The 18,650-nt window shown below is 38.9% G+C and overlaps 1 protein-coding gene across 1 annotated transcript in view; it reads left to right on the plus strand.

The window, feature by feature from the left end:
• The first annotated feature begins 247 nt into the window (after positions 1-247).
• The window catches only part of ABI3BP (ABI family member 3 binding protein), a 279,616-nt gene continuing 261,213 nt past the window's right edge, over positions 248-18,650 (plus strand). Inside the window, exon 1 of the mRNA XM_055085864.1 lies at positions 248-338. Within this exon, the coding sequence (XP_054941839.1) occupies positions 260-338 (79 nt within the window). The 5' untranslated portion in view covers positions 248-259. The remainder of the gene's footprint in view (positions 339-18,650) is intronic.

Below are 18,650 nucleotides of genomic sequence, written 5' to 3' on the forward strand. Positions count from 1 at the left end.
CATAGAGGGAAGAGAAGAGACAGACAGTTACAACCTAGCAGGAAATGTGATGATATGTTTTTGCTGCTGTGCGTTTTTTTTTTTGATGTGTATGTGGGAAAGGGTGTGATGTCATTTTGTCTCCACCCCCTGTGAGTAAGCCCACAGCATAGCTAAGTGCAGCCTCCCTCTGTCACCGAGAGACAGTCCACTTAAATGCAGCTCCAGGGTTGCGGGACTCCCACCAGCATCACTCCCCGTGTGAGGTGGCAAATGCAACATGCTCTCCAGCTTGGGGTGTCTACTTCTCTGTGGAAGTATTGCACTAGCCCTGGGAAATGCACAGAAATTGCCAAAAGGCAAGTAGCTCTGATGTTTTGTGTTTTCAAAATAATGTTTAAAAGATACTAGTTTTTAAATGTTGGTATTAAATGTGATCTGCTTTGCCAGATGGGGGGAATAGAGTTCTTCTCAGAGAGTCAGAATTCAAATGTGTGGAGAAGTAGCTTAAACTTTTGCTTCCCCACGCCCCCCTCTATTTACTTTTCAGTTGGATCTCTTTATTGCAAAAGATGAAAACCAACTTCTTATTAGAGTTAGCAGATGTTCACAGTAGCTTGAATGGTATAGCTTCAACTACAGTATTTGTATATTGAATTGTATTGTATAGATGGGTATTATGTAGTCTGCTGAAAAGACTTGTTTGGTGTTTTTATCCCCCTCCTCAGAGACTAAATCAGTGCTAGCTGAAGGTTTAAAAGAAACTAATTTGAAACCTAGAATCTTTTGTGTAAACCTCACACATACCTGTTAGCTTGGAGGCTGAAGGATTCTAGGCAGGGCACACCAACAAAGAACAGTCATGTGCTGATATATAGACACTTCTCTCTGGTGGAATTTGGAAGAGGGTTTGATCTGCTGGACATGACACTCCTTTTCCTGGCTAAATTGCTCTCATTTTAGTGTTGGTATTTTGTTTATAAATGTCATCAGAAGAAAATGAAAATGTCTTATTTTAGAGGCTAAAAACAATCTCTTGAGCCCATCAGCACCAAAACAAGAGCTCACCTCTCTCCTATCTTTGAACATAAATGTATTTTTTTGCTCCTTTGCAGAGGCACTTTTCTAAGCCAACTTCAGGTCTGTGAAGGCTTTTTATGGTTGCAAACTGCTGTAGTCAGCAGGATTAGGAAAAACAGGCTGGAATTTTCATACAGTTATGACGGAAAATATCAGAGGCAATGCAGAGCCATGAGCTTGTCAAAACCCTGCTGTGCATAGAGTCGGAAAGAAAGATTGTTCAGGTCAGAATATCCAAAGATCCTGCTAGGTCCTCCCTCTGGGTAGTTTGCTCCAAGATCCTCTTGTCCCAAGTGAAAACCATTCTCTCTTCCGTGTATTAAGTGAAACTTGAATCCAGAGTGTGAAGGCTGAAGGGTTTGGCTAGTTGATATTTCACATGATGATATAAAAAGCAATAAAAAAAAGGCTTGAGTAAACCTTTTCAACTCTAAGATAACTCTGCAAAATAAAATAAAATAAAAATATACACTATTAGATCTTTCTCTTCTATCAAGTATTCTGTTTCTTGATCATAGTAAGTGTTTAAATAAATCAGTCATGAGCCACAAGCATTCAGAATTAACTGTTCCTATTGCTAAAATATTTAACAAGGACCCACCATCTGAGAAAAGTCTGGAGTTTTTCTCAGGTTTATTACCTACAAATGTTTTTATTTTACCTTGTATTTACTGTGTAGGGATGATAGCCATAATTTTGTGACTGCAGACTTCTGCAAATTCCAAATGCTTTAATTATCATGTTGCAATCACTAGATGCAAATCTTTTGACACAATTTTCCTTTATTTGTTATGGTAAAAAAAAAATTGTCAAAAACAGCCACAAAACTTTTGTCTTGTTCATTGTACTTTAATCTGAAGTATTTTAATCCAGGTTTCTTTTGTAATTTTAAAAAATATCCATAGGTTCAGTAATTTGAAAAAAAAATATCAAATTAATATAATTATAAAATAAATGGCAAGTCTCCTTGTCTCTAATGCTAAGTTTTTTCTTTATCATTGAAGCTACCAAGGGACTTTCTTTTAGCTGAAGTTGCCTTTTTTCAAACTGCATTCCAGGAATAGGTATACTGTCCTCAAAAGGGGTTTGGGGCAGGCATCTTCTCCCCATCAATTACTTGGGGAGCATTCATGCTTTTTTCTGTTCTGGGGTAGGGTCACAACAGACTTTAGAACTTGACAGGTTCTGAAAATTTCTCGGTAAAGAAAACTATCCCACATTTTTAACCCATTGTTTCCCAAACTCGTTTGACGAAGAGTCCTTTTTCTAGTGGAATAGCTATTATATCTTGCCAGGGGCTTATTTTTCACATTTGGGGAAATACTGAGATAAATAAGAAAAAAAAGAGATAAAGGGTTTTTTCTTTTCTTTTTCCTTTCTACTTTAGAGTTAGTTAAATATCATTTGTCATTTAAGAAGAGTATAGAATTTTGGAGCTAGGAAGGACGTTAGTGATCACCTAGGCTAGGGTTTCCCAGATCTTTGGATTTATGGACCCATAAAAATACATAATTTTTTTAATATCAGGGTCCCATTATAGAGGACATACTTGAATTACACCATGTGAGAATGTTCAAAGGAGGGAAACCCCCATTGCTCATAAAAGCTAACCATTTTAACAGATTTGTAAAACAAATGAATTGATACAAATAAGTCCATTGTTTTATTTTTCTCATTTTACCACAAACTGATGAAAACTTCATCACAGGTCAATATTTGGGAACCATTGACCAGTATAACCATTTATTTTACAAATGGAGGCACCCAAATGCAGGGAGATTTAGTAACTTTCCCACATTAATGACAGAACCAGGACTGGATCCCAGGTTCCTGACTGGATATCTGTGTTCTGCCCTGTTCCAACCCAAATCTTAGGAGTTAAGTTCTGTAGTATACATGTGAATGCTGTCCTTCTCTTGAATAAAAGGTTTCTTGTAAAGATTTTAAACATTATCCCAATCTTCACATTTTCCCTAGAATCTGTCTGCTGCGTGTGTGTGTGTGTGGGGGGGGTGGCTATAGTTGATAAATATAAATACAGCTGACTATTTATAGGGAAAACAAATTATTTTTTAAATAAGAAATCACTTCTTACGTGTCTTATGCATACTTGCATACATAGCCACATACTTTGTTATAGAAAATAAGATACTGCAAGAGTCTTTGTTACTTTTTAAAAGCTAAAAGTTTGAGAATATTATTAATGGACCTCTTCTCCTCTTTACCCCTTGATGACTATGTTCTTTGGCAAATCATTTACCTTTGCTAAGCCTCAGTTTTCTTATCTGTAAAATGGGAATAATGATAACTGTCTTACAGTATTTTAGGAGTAAATGAGGTAAGAGTTGCAAAACTTTTAGTAAAGGGTCTGACATATAACAGGTATTCAAAAAATGTTTATTGGGTTGCAGAAAAGTAGATCAATACCGAAAAAAATATGCACACCAAATAATATGTGATCTTGTCCAGACTATCTGACAAACCTCTGGGAGGGTAGCAAATAAGGTGACATGTTCTTGGTGAAAGGTGGGGCAAGAGGGTTGTGTTGCTCTGCAGGACAATGAGAGAAGACTCTGTTTTCCAGCCCGACCTTCCTCAACCCAATGTTTGACTGTCAAGTTTAAACACTGCTTTTCTCTATGGAAAGCTGCACCTTTGCCCTAGGATCAGCTTTTCTGTGGGGACTGATAAAGCCTCACAGATTCTCCAGGAGAGATCCTCTTGAACTTGTTTTTCAGGAGGAGAATTAGATCATAATACACAGGCCCTGAAGAAGAATTCCCACATTGTTTTATATCCTTGAAAGCCCCTGTGCTCCAGATACCCCTAGGATTCTTTATTCTTGGCACCATAGAACTTTTTTTTTCCTGGCATACAGGCAGAAATAAAAACCACAGAGAACAACAATATGTATGTAGTGAATGGAGCCAAAAATAAAACCATATAATGGGACATGAGGGGCTTGACACACCTCTGCAGAAACTCCTGTGTTTGGAAAATTGCAGTCAGTTAGCAGGCAAAGGCTACTATTTCTAGCCAGCTCTATCAGTCCTCCTGATGTAGGTGTGAGGAAAACCAGAGAGGAGCATCTCCAATACAAGTTTGATCAGATGGCCCGAGGGAATGAGGCTCTTGGCCGTGACTCTTGGCTAGTGCAGAGGGAAGAGGTAGCTGGATTTTGGCCTCAGGTTCTTACCTGACAGGGTAGAAATCTCTGACTCCAAGGAGAAAAAAAATCGCAGGGCAGATGATGTTAATAACAGTAACTCTCATAGCTATCAATAACTCATCACTATTATTATAGATAACATTATTTGAGCTCATATTGTTTGTGGTAATTTAGGGCTAAATATTTTTAATGTGGAAAACTAACTAAATGCTCGAAGTTCCCCTATAAAGCAGGTATTTTATTACTCTCAATTTACAGAGGATAAAATTGTACCTCAGAGTGTTTGCCCAAAGTCATCCAGCCAGCAAGTGGCAAAAGACCATACCTTTAATTTCTATGTAATATCAGTTCCTTGCTCTACATAAAGATATGTTAATTTGTTCAGGTAACAAACTGTATTCCATGTATATGCAGAGCACTGAGGCTGAGAAATCAAGGCTTGATACCTGTCTTCCTGACCAGTTGACGGAGAAGACAGGGTTGTAAAGGAATAATTACATTAGAGTGAGAACATCCTCTGATTGGGCTGAAGCACAAAGAACTTTGAGAACAATCAGAAAGGACCCAATCCAGACTAGAGGGGTCAAAAATTATGAGGGGATAAGGTACCCAAATAGGAGCCTGGAAGACAAACATACATTGGGGCAAGGAGGAGTGTAGTGGAAGGGCCTTCCCGACAGGGGTAGCTGCATGGCCAGAGCCCAGGCCACTCCCAGGGGCCAGAGCTCAGCAGGTGTTAAAGTAGCCAGAGGGAAAACCAAGACTGAGTCCACACTGGATGTGACTGTGTCTTCCTTGTCTCAATCTGTCTTGACTCCCCAAGGTTGATTACAAAGAAGAAGTAGCAGATTGTCTTTGGAGAAGAGGGCTCATGTCTTACTCTAAACTTTCCCAGCCACTCACCTGGAGTCTAGCTCTCACTCTCCTTAGAGCGCTCCCAACCTCACTTTGACAAAACAAGAATGTGTCACTCCAGTGACCCAGTCCGTTTCTCCAGAGGGTGGTTAATACCTGTAAGGAGCCAGGGAGAGTCTTTTCCATCTTAGAACAAGGAGTTTGGGGGAAGAATAGTGGGGAGGGCAAAGAACACTGATGGGTGGATTTCTGCTTTTATTTGAGTAGTATACATTTATATATTGGTGGGACTGTATTAAAGAGTACATTAGGAAAAAATGGTTCCACTGCTAAAAGAAAACAAGTCTGAAAAACACAGGGGAATTATTTTAGCATTTTCTACAGCTCTAGTTTCTTGGCAGTTGTATAGATTTGTCTGTCTATTCAAGCACTGTCTACTAGGTAAAACTGAATGAGATCCAGCTCCTGTGATAAAAGAAACTTGTATTAGGAATGTAAAAATTGATCAAATATAGTTTTTTGATGCTAAGACTATCATGTTTAGAACCCAGTGCTTAAAAATAAGGTGTCTCTGTGCTAATTACACGTTCACTAGTTTAGTTTAACCTTATAGACTGCTATATCAGGCTGAGATACTAAATATTAAGGAATTTTAGTCTCTATCTCTCGCTCTCAAAAGTTAATGAGGCAGGGGCTTCCCTGGTGGCGCAGTGGTTAAGAATCCACCTGCCAGTGCAGGGGACATGGGTTAGAGTCCTAGTCTGGGAAGATCCCACATACTGCGGAGCAACTAAGCCCGTGCACCACAACTACTGAGCCCACGTGCTACAGCTACTGAAGCCCATGTGCCTAGAGCCTGTGCTCCGCAACAAGAGAAGCCACTTCAATGAGAAGCCTGCACACCTCAACAGAGAGTAGCTCCCCTTCACCACAACTAGAGAAAGCCCGTGTGCAGCAACAAAGACCCAATGCAGCCAAAAATAAATAAATAAATTTATTTTTTAAAAAAGTTAATGAGGCACAGGGTAGCACTTGAGAATCGACGAATTCATTGATACTGTATTATAGAAAAGGCAGTTAAAATGTTTTTATAGGTTAATGTGTGTTGACAGAATATTTGTCTAAGACGAAAGTGAGGTGTCTAATGAAGGGAGGGGCATTAAGCAAATGTGACCAACTATTCTATCTGGGTCACCATCCTCAGAATGATTTCCCTTTGCCTGATTCCTGATTGCCATTTATAAAAGCAGGTATAAAAGCAAGGGAGAATATGGAAAGTAAATAGATGAACTTAATAAAAGTGATCTAAGAATAAATGTAAAATTAAAAAATTAGGGCTTCCCTGGTGGCGCAGTGGTTGGGAGTCCGCCTGCCGATGCAGGGGACACGGGTTCATGCCCCGGTCCGGGAGAATCCCGCATGCCGCGGAGCGGCTGGGCCCATGAGCCATGGCCGCTGGGCCCGCGTGTCCGGAGCCTGTGCTCCGCAACAGGAAAGCCCACGGCAGTGAGAGGCCCACGTACCGAAAAAAAAATAAATAAATAAAAATAAAAAATTAATAGGATAATCTAATGTGAGACATTACTAGAGTAGTAAAATAAAAGTATAAAAATAAATAGTATTAGCCAAAGAATGAACACGCTAAAAAAAGAAAAACAATGGTTTAAAATACATACATTCTGTTAAAATAACATTTAAAGACTAAGACAACAACCATATTACTAAGTATCAGGCATGCTGTTTAATGCTAAGTGTTTATATACATTGTCTCATTTTATCCTTACACCTATGGAATATATATTATTATCCCCATTTCACAGATGAGGAGCTAAGCCTAAAGAGTATGTTATCGACTACTGCATGATAAATTACTACAAAATTAGCAGCTTAAAACATCACACACTTTTTGTTTCACTGTTTCTGTGGGTTAGGAGTCTGAGTCTGGCTTAGTTGGGTTGTCCCCTTCATGGTCTTTCACAAGGCTGCAACAGAGGTGTTGGCCAGGTTCAGGTCTCATCTGAAGTCTCAACTGGGAAAGGATCACCTTTCAAGTTCTTGTGGCTATTGGTAGAGTTCAGTTCCCTGAGGATCATTGGTTTAATGGCCTCATTTCCATACTGGCTGTTGTCCAGAGGTCACCTCTTTTCTTTGCCACATGGGCTTCTCTATTATGGCCTCTTGCTTCATCAAGGTGTACAAGCCCAGATGCATCTGCAGGCAAGACGGAAATTACAATACAGCCTAATCATGGAAGTGGCAACCCATCACCTTTGCCATATTCTATTGGATAGAAACAACTTCCAGGTCCTGTCACACAAGAGGATTACCCAGTAATGGGAGATGGAGATTATTGGGGGTTATCTTAGAGTCTACCCACCACAAAATGGCCAATGGCTGCTTGAAGTCACACAGCTAGTAAATGATATAGTGGAACTAATACAGGAAATCTAACTCCAGAAAAATATACTGGTTTGGGCATTAACACCCCATCTACTTCTCACAGAGTTCAGCCTTTAGTGGCAGATGCCCAGCAGACATACTAACCAATTTGTCTGCCTCCATGGTTGGAGTTGTTGTAGGAAATCCCTGAGAATTGAGATAAATATCTTACTACTATGAAGAATCAAGGTATATATTCAGCACTCAATGTGGACCCTATTTTCTGTATATAAAAGGCCAGTCAATGCCTAGATTCCTCAAGTGTGGTCAATCCCATGTAGAGCAGTATGCAAAGTAAATGCCCCCAAAATAGAAGCTTTTCTTTCCTTGTAAGACTCAGCTGCCATCATCTCTTAAAAAGAGAAAACGTGGACTTCCCTGGAGGCGCAGTGGTTGAGAATCTGCCTGCCAATGCAGGGGACACGGGTTCGAGCCCTGGTCTGGGACGATCCCACATGCCGTGGAGCAACTAGGCCCGTGAGCCACAATTACTGAGCCTGCGCGTCTGGAGCCTGTGCTCTGCAACAAGAGGGGCTGCAATAGTGAGAGTCCCGCGCACCGCGATGAAGAGTGGCCCCCACTTGCCGCAACTAGAGAAAGCCCTCGCACGGAAACGAAGACCCAACACAGCCAAAAATAAATAAATTTTAAAAAAATTTAAAGAAAAAAAGAGAAAACGTAAGACAAAATGAAAGTTCTCTTTGACAAAATGTACAAATATTAAGCAGTTAACACCTATGAAGTTGATGATACAGTCCCCATAAAATGTGTTTCTGAAACATCACTGAATGGCTCTTCCAGTATATGGAGGAGTTGCTATAAGGTCGAATTAAATTTTTGTTTGGAGGATGAAAGTATACTTCTAGCAGTGGATGTGATGGAGACAACTGGTTAAACTAAAGGAGCTTCTTTCAGATCCTTTTTGGTATGAATACAACAACAATTCTTCCATATGCCCTAGGAATCAAAACACAAAATTTAGGTTGTACACAAAATATATTCTTAACATGACACCCAGAACCTTGTAGAATGTTAATATTAGAATACCCTGTCGAGTATTTTCTATAGAGAATAGCCCACAGTCTCTGCTTGTGTTGGGATGTCCCAAAGGCCTGGGAGGTACATGGTGAGAAGGGTAAACTTCAAGGCCTCAGGCTACTTTGTAAAAGTTCTGTGGACAGCAAGACTGAATCAGGACTTACACCACTGCTCATAATTTTCGCTTGGGTTCCCCACCAAGAACTTTCCACAGTGAGATTTTTATAGTGTGTTGTAGGTTTCCCTGATCTAACAGAACCCTGACTTATATTCCCAGTGATCTTGGTAGAAATTTGGGAGCCTTAAAGCTAGTCTGAGGTTTTTAGGCCTTCTCAGTGTAGCAGGCTGTGAAGTCAGCTAACATCCCTCCCTGTGGAATTCTGGAAAGGAGATAGGAGATGTGATGCCTTCATAGAAGTTTCATTATTGTTCTCCAATCAATGACTATACATCTAAAGTCATACACTAGAAAATCAGACCAAATCCACCCAGTCCAAGCACCTTCTGGTCAGATTAGAAATTAATTTTAGAGAAAATTGAGGTCTAATTTAAGCTTCACCTATGATATAACAACTCAATGTTTACTTTTAAAATAAGTTTAGCTATGAGTATAAATACTATAACATCTATCCTCAGCAGTTGTAACCCATGCATTAGAATAACAAAGTTTTCAAAAATATCAGTACTGTTCTGCTCCTCTCTCAGTTATGATTTAATTGGCCTGGGATGGGAAAGTTTAAAAATTCCTCAGGTGATTTTAATGTGGCCAGAGTTGAGGACCACTGATCTACAGGTTTTGAAAATTTGCATGTGTAAGTGCTTGATAAATCTTTCTAGATGAGTGCAGGGTAAAATTTAAAAGTTGCAAGTGAATTATTTTATTATTTAACTTTTAAAACAAACTTAAAGGTGATTTTTCTTTTGTTCTACTTTGTTCCTGGAATTTGAAGCATTATTTGGAAAAATTTTAAACTTCCTTCTCAGGCCAAATAAAATAAGAAAATGTTTAAAATTCAGATTAACATTTGTTTTTGGTGTTAGAACATAAGTTCAAATGTCTACTTTTACAAAATCTCAGAGGTTAGATCTGAGAAGCTATGGCTGATTGTGTTTTTCAGGACTGGACTTACATTTGCTTATTCTGTCATTCAATTAACTTAAAAAAAGTCACATTAATATTATTGGTACAGACACACACACACACACACACACACACACACACACACGGTAGAATACTACTCAGCCATAAAAAAAGAATGGCATTTGCCATTTGCAGCAACATGGATGGACCTGGAGGACATTATGCTAAGTGAAATAAGTCATACAGAGAAAAGCAAATACTATATGATATCACTTATATGTGGAATATTAAAAATACAACAAACTAGTGGATATAACGAGAAAGAAGCAGACTCACAGATATGGAGAACAAACTGGTGGTTACCAGTGGTGGGGGAGTGAAATACTTAAATATTTTTATTTAAAAAATAAAATTAACTTAAAAAATAAATACAATTTAAAAAGAAAATAATTTTAAAAATCATCATATTAGGATTATAAGGATGATTTAGATATTTCCTGCTTTCAGGAGTTTGAAATTAGTTCTATTTAAAACTAATACACGTTGGCCACACAAAGGTCATTTTCTTAAAATCTGCAGGAATTAAGCTATTCCGTTGTGTTGTCATGCACTAGCTTTAAGTGATACCTATGTACATAAAGAAGAAAAAATGAATTTATGTAATATGTTAAGAAAAAGCACCCTGTGATCCCAGTCAATGCAAAATACGAGTTGAGAAAACATTGAATAAATTTCCCCCATTCCAAAGGTCCGGGTTATGTGAATTGCCTTTGGAAATTTTTCCTTTAATTGTGCATGTTACCATATACATTCCAGCCCATCTTCTTTCTGCTTTACGTTAAGGGTAATTTATGAGCGTGTAGGATGACTTATAATCTGAAACATCTTTGAAGTGTATTCTTCTGTGTCTCCAATAAAATGAAAGATCTCTCTGAGTGGAGAATGAACCCCTGATAGGACGAAGCTGGGGGTACATTGCTTCCAAGATACCAAAGTGGAGTTTCAGATTTCCTTCCTCCTTTAATGCCATCCTTTGATTTTTCCAATCTGTTAGCCGATAAGAAAACATTCTGGTTTTCCAAGGACCCTGCTGTGCACACGTGTGTGGGCATGCGAGTCTTAACAGGCCTTCCTTCTCTGAGAGCAGCAGATTCTGTCATTGAAGGAGGGGATTGGGGTGACTGCCAAAGTCATGCTGGCAGAGAACTCTGGAATTCAGTGCTGTCACAGATATGCCGGTGAGGGATTCAGGACAGAGTTTCCTTCTCCTTTCACGTTCCCAGATGGAGTTAAAGCATCTCTATCCAGTAAGTTTGGGATCAGGTATCAGATGATCTGAAGAAGGGCCCCCTCCCTTCCTCTCTTGGCTCATCCTCTTTAAATACCCCAGTGATCCTGCTGTCACAGAATAATTCTCTAATTACTCATACTTTTACTAGAATTAGAAGGAAAGTGATGCTGGCCATGTTCTGTCATTGAGGTTTACCCTAAACTGTAGTTTTGTATGAATTGGGAGGATAAATATTGGGAAATAGCAATAGGGGCTAGTGGGTAAAGTATTGGAGTCAGCGTGAGCCTGCCAAGTGACCTGATCTCTCTGAACATCAGATCTGCTTCCCTGAAAAAAGGGAATAATAAAAATACCAGTTGTCTTTTTAGCTTCCACTAATAAATAATAATACTAGGGTGACTTTAGTGGTTTTTTGGTAGTAATTTTCTTAACCTAAGTAAGAGGAGATGTGGAAGGCCAGCCACAATTTTGAAAACTCTTCACCTGCCCTGGCAGCTAAAGAAGGATCTGGACACTCTTGTCTCCCGGACATTTCCTGAGAAGAGGCTGAGCTAAAAGAATGCTCTGTTGCTAGAAGTCAGAGTCTCATGTGTCTGGGCCTGTGGGGTATCTGCCTCACAGTGACCCAGGGCCTGAAGACGGAAGCCACGGCGCTGTGGGTTTTTAAACACAATTCTTGCCACCAGCAGCTTCTGTTCCCCCGGCTAACTCTCCCGCAGGGGTTTGGAAGCTTTTGCTCAGAGAAGATTTACCTTTTATTGTGGAAGAATTGGGGGCACAAATAATGGTGCTTGGTCATTTTTTCCTCCACATACGCTTGGGATGTGGTTCTGTGTGATTTGACTTTCTCCTGGATGCCTGGTCTGTTGGTCAGCTCTCAGGTACTGGGTTGGTCTGATCAGATGACTGATCAGTCCCCTAATGAGACTCTTTGTTTTTTTTTCTGTCCTCCCTCTTTTTGTTTGTAATCCTCTTTCCCTTCAGTCTCCTTCTCTCTCTCTTTCCTTTTGAATTCCCTCCTTTCCACTTTCCCTCTTCTTTCAACACCATGAGTCCTCAGAACATTCTCCTGGCTTCCACCCCCAACCTCTGCCACTGGCCACTTTGGCCCTAGGCCTCACCTCACAGTTGACTCTTCATCTGTTTGGATTCAGCAGGAATCAGCCCTTCGGAAGACAATGCACACTTTGTATTTTTTTTCAAAGCAGGAATGGGTGTTTCTATGTCATGCTAAACGTTCCACTTGATCGAAAGTATCATGGTTTCCTGATCATTTCTCTTGGCATCAGCAAGCCTGCAAAAAGCACAAATTTACATTAATTTGATGAGCTCTGTGCCTACCAGATTACCGTATATTAACACCATAGTTCATTCTTAAATGGTTTTGAATATGGCATAAGTTAGTATGTCCCATGAATTATGGCAATAACATATGCATGATAAATGCCAGATATCATAGTGTTATTTTGTAAGGTCATTTTTTTATTTGTTCCTGGACTTTTGTTCCAGGGTAGCTGTTGGTGTTTGATATTTTCAAGAACTTGCAGAGAACTTTGCCTTTTCCAGTGGCTCGAGTTGGCTCTTAAATTCGAATGCCATGTTTCTCTTCATTTGATTTGTAGCCAACATTTCCATGAAACTGAGTTTCTGTGTCAACTGTCCCCATGAAATATGATCCTCTAATTTGCAACTGGATCACAGTTGTGGTGTTTCATATACATATATATATATATATATATATATATATATATATATATACATAGATAGATAGATAGATAAAATTACATTTCCAGATCCAGGTTATGTGCTTACACATGTATGTGCCATGCTGCATTGTTGTGTTTGTTCTCCTTGTAATACAAATCAAAAACATAAATATGAAATAGATGAAAGTCCTAGAATGGATTAAATTTGGTGTGACTCACCACTGATTTTTGATTAATATACTGGTATTAGTGTGGTTTAGAGTTTTGTTCTTATGCAGAACAACCTAGTTGTAAAACTCTTTATAAACAGCCTTTCAGTAGAGCAAGTGATTGTTTTTACTATCCTATTTGGGGAATGGTGACTCAAATTTAAAATATTGATATTACAACTGAATCACCAGAATAACTAATAAAAAATATCCTTGAATCACTTAAAGAAGTAACAATACTTCATATCTAGGTTAGTTAAAATTCTTTCTCCACATACTCTTGGCAACAAGTCCCACTTTCACAATTTTTCACCAATGTGTCAGTGCTTTCTCAAATACTTTCAGGTGCCTTGCCCAGCTGTTTACAAAGAACACCATTCAGTTTTAGGAGACCCTAGATTTGTTAGCTGAATTGCATTACATAACACTTGTTCTTCACCGGCCATTCAATCCAAGCATCTGTTTTCACTTATGTCAGAAAATTAAGACAACAAGTATTTACTGTAGTGTTTTCCAAAGTCATCATAACCCATGGCTCACATGTCATCTGTAAGGTTTTTCTGGTGTCCCAGAAACATCCATTTCAAACATTCCTTTTCATGGCCAGAGGTTCATAGGCCACAAAGGAACCACAGATGTTAACACTAAATAAACTTCCTGTAAGTTATGTTATCAAATAATTTAAGTGGCATTAAAAGATAAACATTAGCTGAGTCAAGATCCTTTTAGGGATGTCTCTTTCTAGGGACTTTCTTATTTTGTGAGACTGTTTGTTTGTTTCTTTAAACAAACAACAGGGAGATAGTGTACCAGAGAATTTACATTTCTCACAAGTTCCCAGGTGATGCTGGTGGCTGCTGATCCTGGGACCATGTTTTGCAAACCACTGACTTAGTGAATCTGTTAAGTATGCAGAGCTCTACCTCCCCCAACCCCGCCCTTCACTCCCTCTGGCCTTACTATAGTCACACCAGATTCCAATTTAGTAGGTCTGATCATCTGCGTGTTAAACACGGTCACTGATGATTCTGATGAGATTAACTGTGTATGGAGAAATACACAGTTATAGAAACTGATCTGTTTATATAATCAGTACCAAGCACTGGGGCACTAATTCAAAGAAAGTGGCTGAGAGGAAATTAGCTAACTTACTATAATTCTATAAATTTGGAGCACCTGTACTTTTCATTTGTTCAGCATATGATACATGACTGTGGAAAATGTTTAGCTTCAGACAGTGAGAGCTCTAGTTCTTGTGATGAACTTCTGTCTGGCTTTACACTTAGAAACCATTTTTTTGCATTGCTAGCTGAAGCGTGAGCAGCATTCACCATTAACTAACCTTGTTTGGTGGTGAGTAATGTTTAACTCTGGAAGGTTTGGGTGACATTATGAGATATTAGTGAGTTATTCTGTTTGTGTATATGTATATTAAGGTTAATGCCTAATATTAGCCGGAAGCGTCTGTTAAGTGTAACCTAAACTCAAGATAGCCCACTGTAAAGTATGAACAGTTTACTTTACCAGGTCAATTAAGAAAAATACCACTGTGAAACAAAAGGTGAATCTGATACTTCCCATGAAAGTCCTCTGTTATTTTGACTTACATAGACTTGTTAACTAGCCAGTCTTTCCGCTAATATTGGGCATCAGCCTTTTGTTGAACATTAGCTGTGACATTTATATTTGGCAGCCAGCCGAAAACATTGTGTATGTTGCTTGCAAGTTAGAGTTCTTTTTCTTAGCTCCAGGAGTCCATAAAAGTCTTCCAGTTGTATGTAAAATAGCACATTTGTGGGTATGTACATTTGGGGTGGGGGGAGCTGCTGGTCTTTAGATATTAAGATTCTCAAAAAGTCTAAGAGCCAATGAAAGTTAAGAATCACATGTCTAGGCAGATGCCTTTCACTGAGTTAGAATTAGGATGCATCAGGTGAGTGGCTGGAAGGATTACCACCATATTCATAACACATGCAAAAAGGTCTTTGAGACGGTTCATGAAAAAATCTCACATTTCATAACTAAGCTGTGAATACACAGTTTATGTAATTGATTTTGATATGGTGCAAAAAAATTTAAATGTGGAAGTACAGAATTCAAAATGACCTTCACCTCCTGTATTTACCCTTGGTATAGTCCCCTCACACATGGAATTGTGGCTGGCCTGTGTATCCATTAGAGTACAGAAGAAGTGAAGTGAACATGTGTGACTTCTGAGGGTAGGTCATGAAAGACATTGTAGTTCACTTCACACCTTGCTCTTTCCCTGAATCTCCAAATCTGGAGAAAGCCAGGTGCCATGTCATGAGAATACTCAAGCAATCCTGGGAAGAGATCCCCATGGTGAGGGACTGAGAAATCCTGCCCACAGCCAGCACAAATTTGCTAGCCATATGAGTGAGCCATCTTGCAAGTGCATCCTCCAACCTCAGTCAAGCCTTCAGCTGACTGCAGCCCTGGCCAATATCATGACTGCAACCTCATGAGAGATTCTGAGTCTATCTACCTAACCCAGCTATTCCCAAGGTCCTTTCTGATCTACAATAGCATTCCTTCCAAATGCTATCATTGTTGAAGCCACAAAGCTTTGGGCTAATTTATGGTGTAACATTAGGTAATTAATAAGGGGAGTGTGTCTGCTGCCCTTTTTATTATAATTTAAAGGAATATTTAAGTGGAATTAAAAATAAAATAAGAAATGTAGTCTTTATTGGCATATGGCTTTGAAAATATAGTCTTGCCTACAGGCAAAGGATAAGTGGAAATAAATTCTGAAAGAGAATTTTTGCATCAATTACCTTTCCAGGACCACAAAAAGCTCGGCGTAAATGCTGATCAAAGAGTAATTGGAAAAATATGTGAACAAATAACCTTTTAAAGTAATCATGGAAAATGTTTGGTAGCTTAGAGTGGCTTAAGGACCACGTTTTCCAAGGCCTTGGTAAATAGCCTTGTCATTTATTCCAGAGGTGATTTCAGGGCTGGCCTTAGGCCAAGGGTGGGTCTGTATTGGTCCTGCTATCATTTGAGAGTCAACCTGTACCCAAGACAGCTTTAGGAGAACCAGATCCAAGATCCACTCTGTAGCTAACCTACAGCCCTAAATTCCCCTGAGGAGCAAATGGGTCTCCTGGGACAAACCTGGATCAGGCCAGGCTCTCATTTCCCTAACTTTGACCTCATGCTGAAGTTTCTTCATGTAATTATATCTTCAGGTTAGGTCTTTGTGAAATTTCTTATCTCTTACAGAAAAACAAACAAACAAACATTTTATAAACCTCTAATATTATAGTAGGAGGCATGAAGTTATAAAGAAGAAAAATGGTTACTGTCCCTGAGTTTATATCGTAGCAAAAGAAATAGATGAACTAAACAGGATAATACAATGTAATAAAGGCTATAACTGAGGAATGAATAAAGCTGAAATGGGGCGTACAGAAAAAGGGGATTTATTTTGCTTGGAAGAATTGAAAAGACTTTGAACAGGCTCTTCTCTGCCATTATGAAAAATTTTTATGGCATTTCCACAAGTGTTAAAAAAATACTTCACGTGGGGAATTTCTTTATATGTGCTGTCTGTGGAGGGCAAACAAATTTTTCTAACCCCAAACCAGAATGCATGGTAAATATAAAGATATTTTTGAAGAAAGAGATGGCATATTCATAAACTAGGGCTCTCCCAGAACATTCAGGATGTTCTAACTATATTTTACCTATAGTGTACTTCATTAATGGATGCTATTAGGGCTTTAAGCTGAACTCATTTGCTCCCTTGAAAAATACCATTGTTTATAAGATGATTACAAAGAAAAATCACAGGCATTTATTGTCAGTTACTAAGACCTTATTAACGAAGCATGTAACAAAAACATAAAATTAGGTAGGGAGTTTCCATCCAGTTGGCTAGTTCCTTGGCCAGTCAATATCTGGGTTACTTGGGTTACTTGGATCATGCAAGTCACACGGGACCTGCTTAGCCCCTCGTCACAGAGCAAACTCCAGTCTGGATCTAGAGTCTTCTTCCAATATGTGTCATCATTCGGGGAATCACAAGGCCCCATGTGATCCTTGCTTTCATGCAGATTCAAGGCACCGTGGACTTGACCTTCCCAGAGCATTTATCATAGTTGCTAAGGAAGGGCTGTTTTAGCAGTAAAAACAGCTCATTTCCTACCACTGCTTTATCCACTCTTGATGAACACACCTAATTAAGCAAGCAAAACTTTCAGGCTTTTGAAGCAGGTTCTACTTGTGAAGGATCCTGTGGGCAAAGAAAAAGTCAGGGAAGGCAAAAAATTGAGTCAGATCTGAAACCGTCATCCAAACAGGCAGTGTACTACTAGAAAAGTCACGACTGTGACTTGCAATCAGCCCTTTTAGAATCCTTTTCCCACTCTGTCCGTGAAGTGTAGGACCCCTTCATCCTCACCGGCCCCTCTCCTCCAAGGCAGCTGTGAGGCTTACTTCTTAAATGACTTTGCTCTTCTAGACTCATTCATTAGAAGTGGGAGCGTAGTGCTTCTAGGTTCAATTTTGTCATCTTGTTTGCAAAAGTTTTGTTTTATTGCAGTTTAATAAAATAAGGAAGTAACTTCCAAAGACTAGAAGCTTTTATCTACATTCAAATGTAAACATTTTTGACTTTCTCAATATCCTTATTTCTCTTTTTCCTTAGGCAACATAATGACACCAATGTTCTTTAAGAAATTTCCTATACTATTGTGAATATATCTATTATTAAATAATCTTCAGATAAATATATTAAAAGTGGCTGACTTATCAAACAGGAGAAGTTTTTTGTCCAGACTGTCTGCAAACACTGTTCCTGTTCTCTCTTACAGAGATTGGACCTCAAACCACATTTAGGGCAGGTTTGACGTTCCAGAGTGCCCCTTTCTTGGGATACCTGTTATTCCACTCTGCACCCTAAAGTTAAATGTTACTTATTTTAACATTACATACTTTCAGCTAATTACCAAATAGTCCTCTGCAGATATAGCTTCATCTAGAGGAATGTAACAAATGACTTTTTTTACCTTTCTAAATTTTAAACACACCATAAAGATGTCATTTCTCTTTCCTATTTGTCTACCCCATTGTTTCATCCTATCCGAGAAATATTTTGTCAGTTTTAATCAAGATTTAAAACATTTCCATCACCCCAGAAAATTCCGTGTTCCTTTGTAGTCAATTCCTTCCCCCAAGCCCCAGCTCCTGGTAACTGCTGATCTGATTTCTGTCCCTACAGTTTTGCCCTTTCCAAACTGTCCTATAACAGAAGCATGTATTATGTAGCATTTTTTGTCTGGGTTTTTTCACTTAGCATAGTGCTTTTATGATATACCCATGTTGTTGCTGGTATTAGTCATTTATTCTTTTTAGTAGTAGAATAGTATTCCATTGTATGGCTGGATCACAATTTGTTGACACACTCACCAGTTGATGGACATTTGGGTTGTTTTAGTTTAGGGCAGTTATGAATAAAACTGCTATAAACATTTACTTACAGGTCTTTGTGTGAACACACATTTCATTTCTTTTGCAGTGGGATTGCTTTGTCATATATTAAGTGTATGTTTAACTTTAAAAAATGCCAAACTGCTTTTTAAGTGGCTATAGTACTCTTTATAGAAAAGTATGAAGTTTTCAGTTGCTCCACATCCTTGCCGTTACGTGATATTGTCAGTTTTTTGTTTTTAATTTGAGCTGTATAATAGGAATGAATCAGATAAGTTTTTTTTTGTTTGTTTTGTTTTCTGCGGTACGCGGGCCTCTCACTGTTGTGGCCTCTCCCGTTGCGGAG

This window comes from Physeter macrocephalus, chromosome 1 (assembly GCF_002837175.3).
Source record: "Physeter macrocephalus isolate SW-GA chromosome 1, ASM283717v5, whole genome shotgun sequence".
Lineage (NCBI taxonomy): Eukaryota > Metazoa > Chordata > Mammalia > Artiodactyla > Physeteridae > Physeter > Physeter macrocephalus.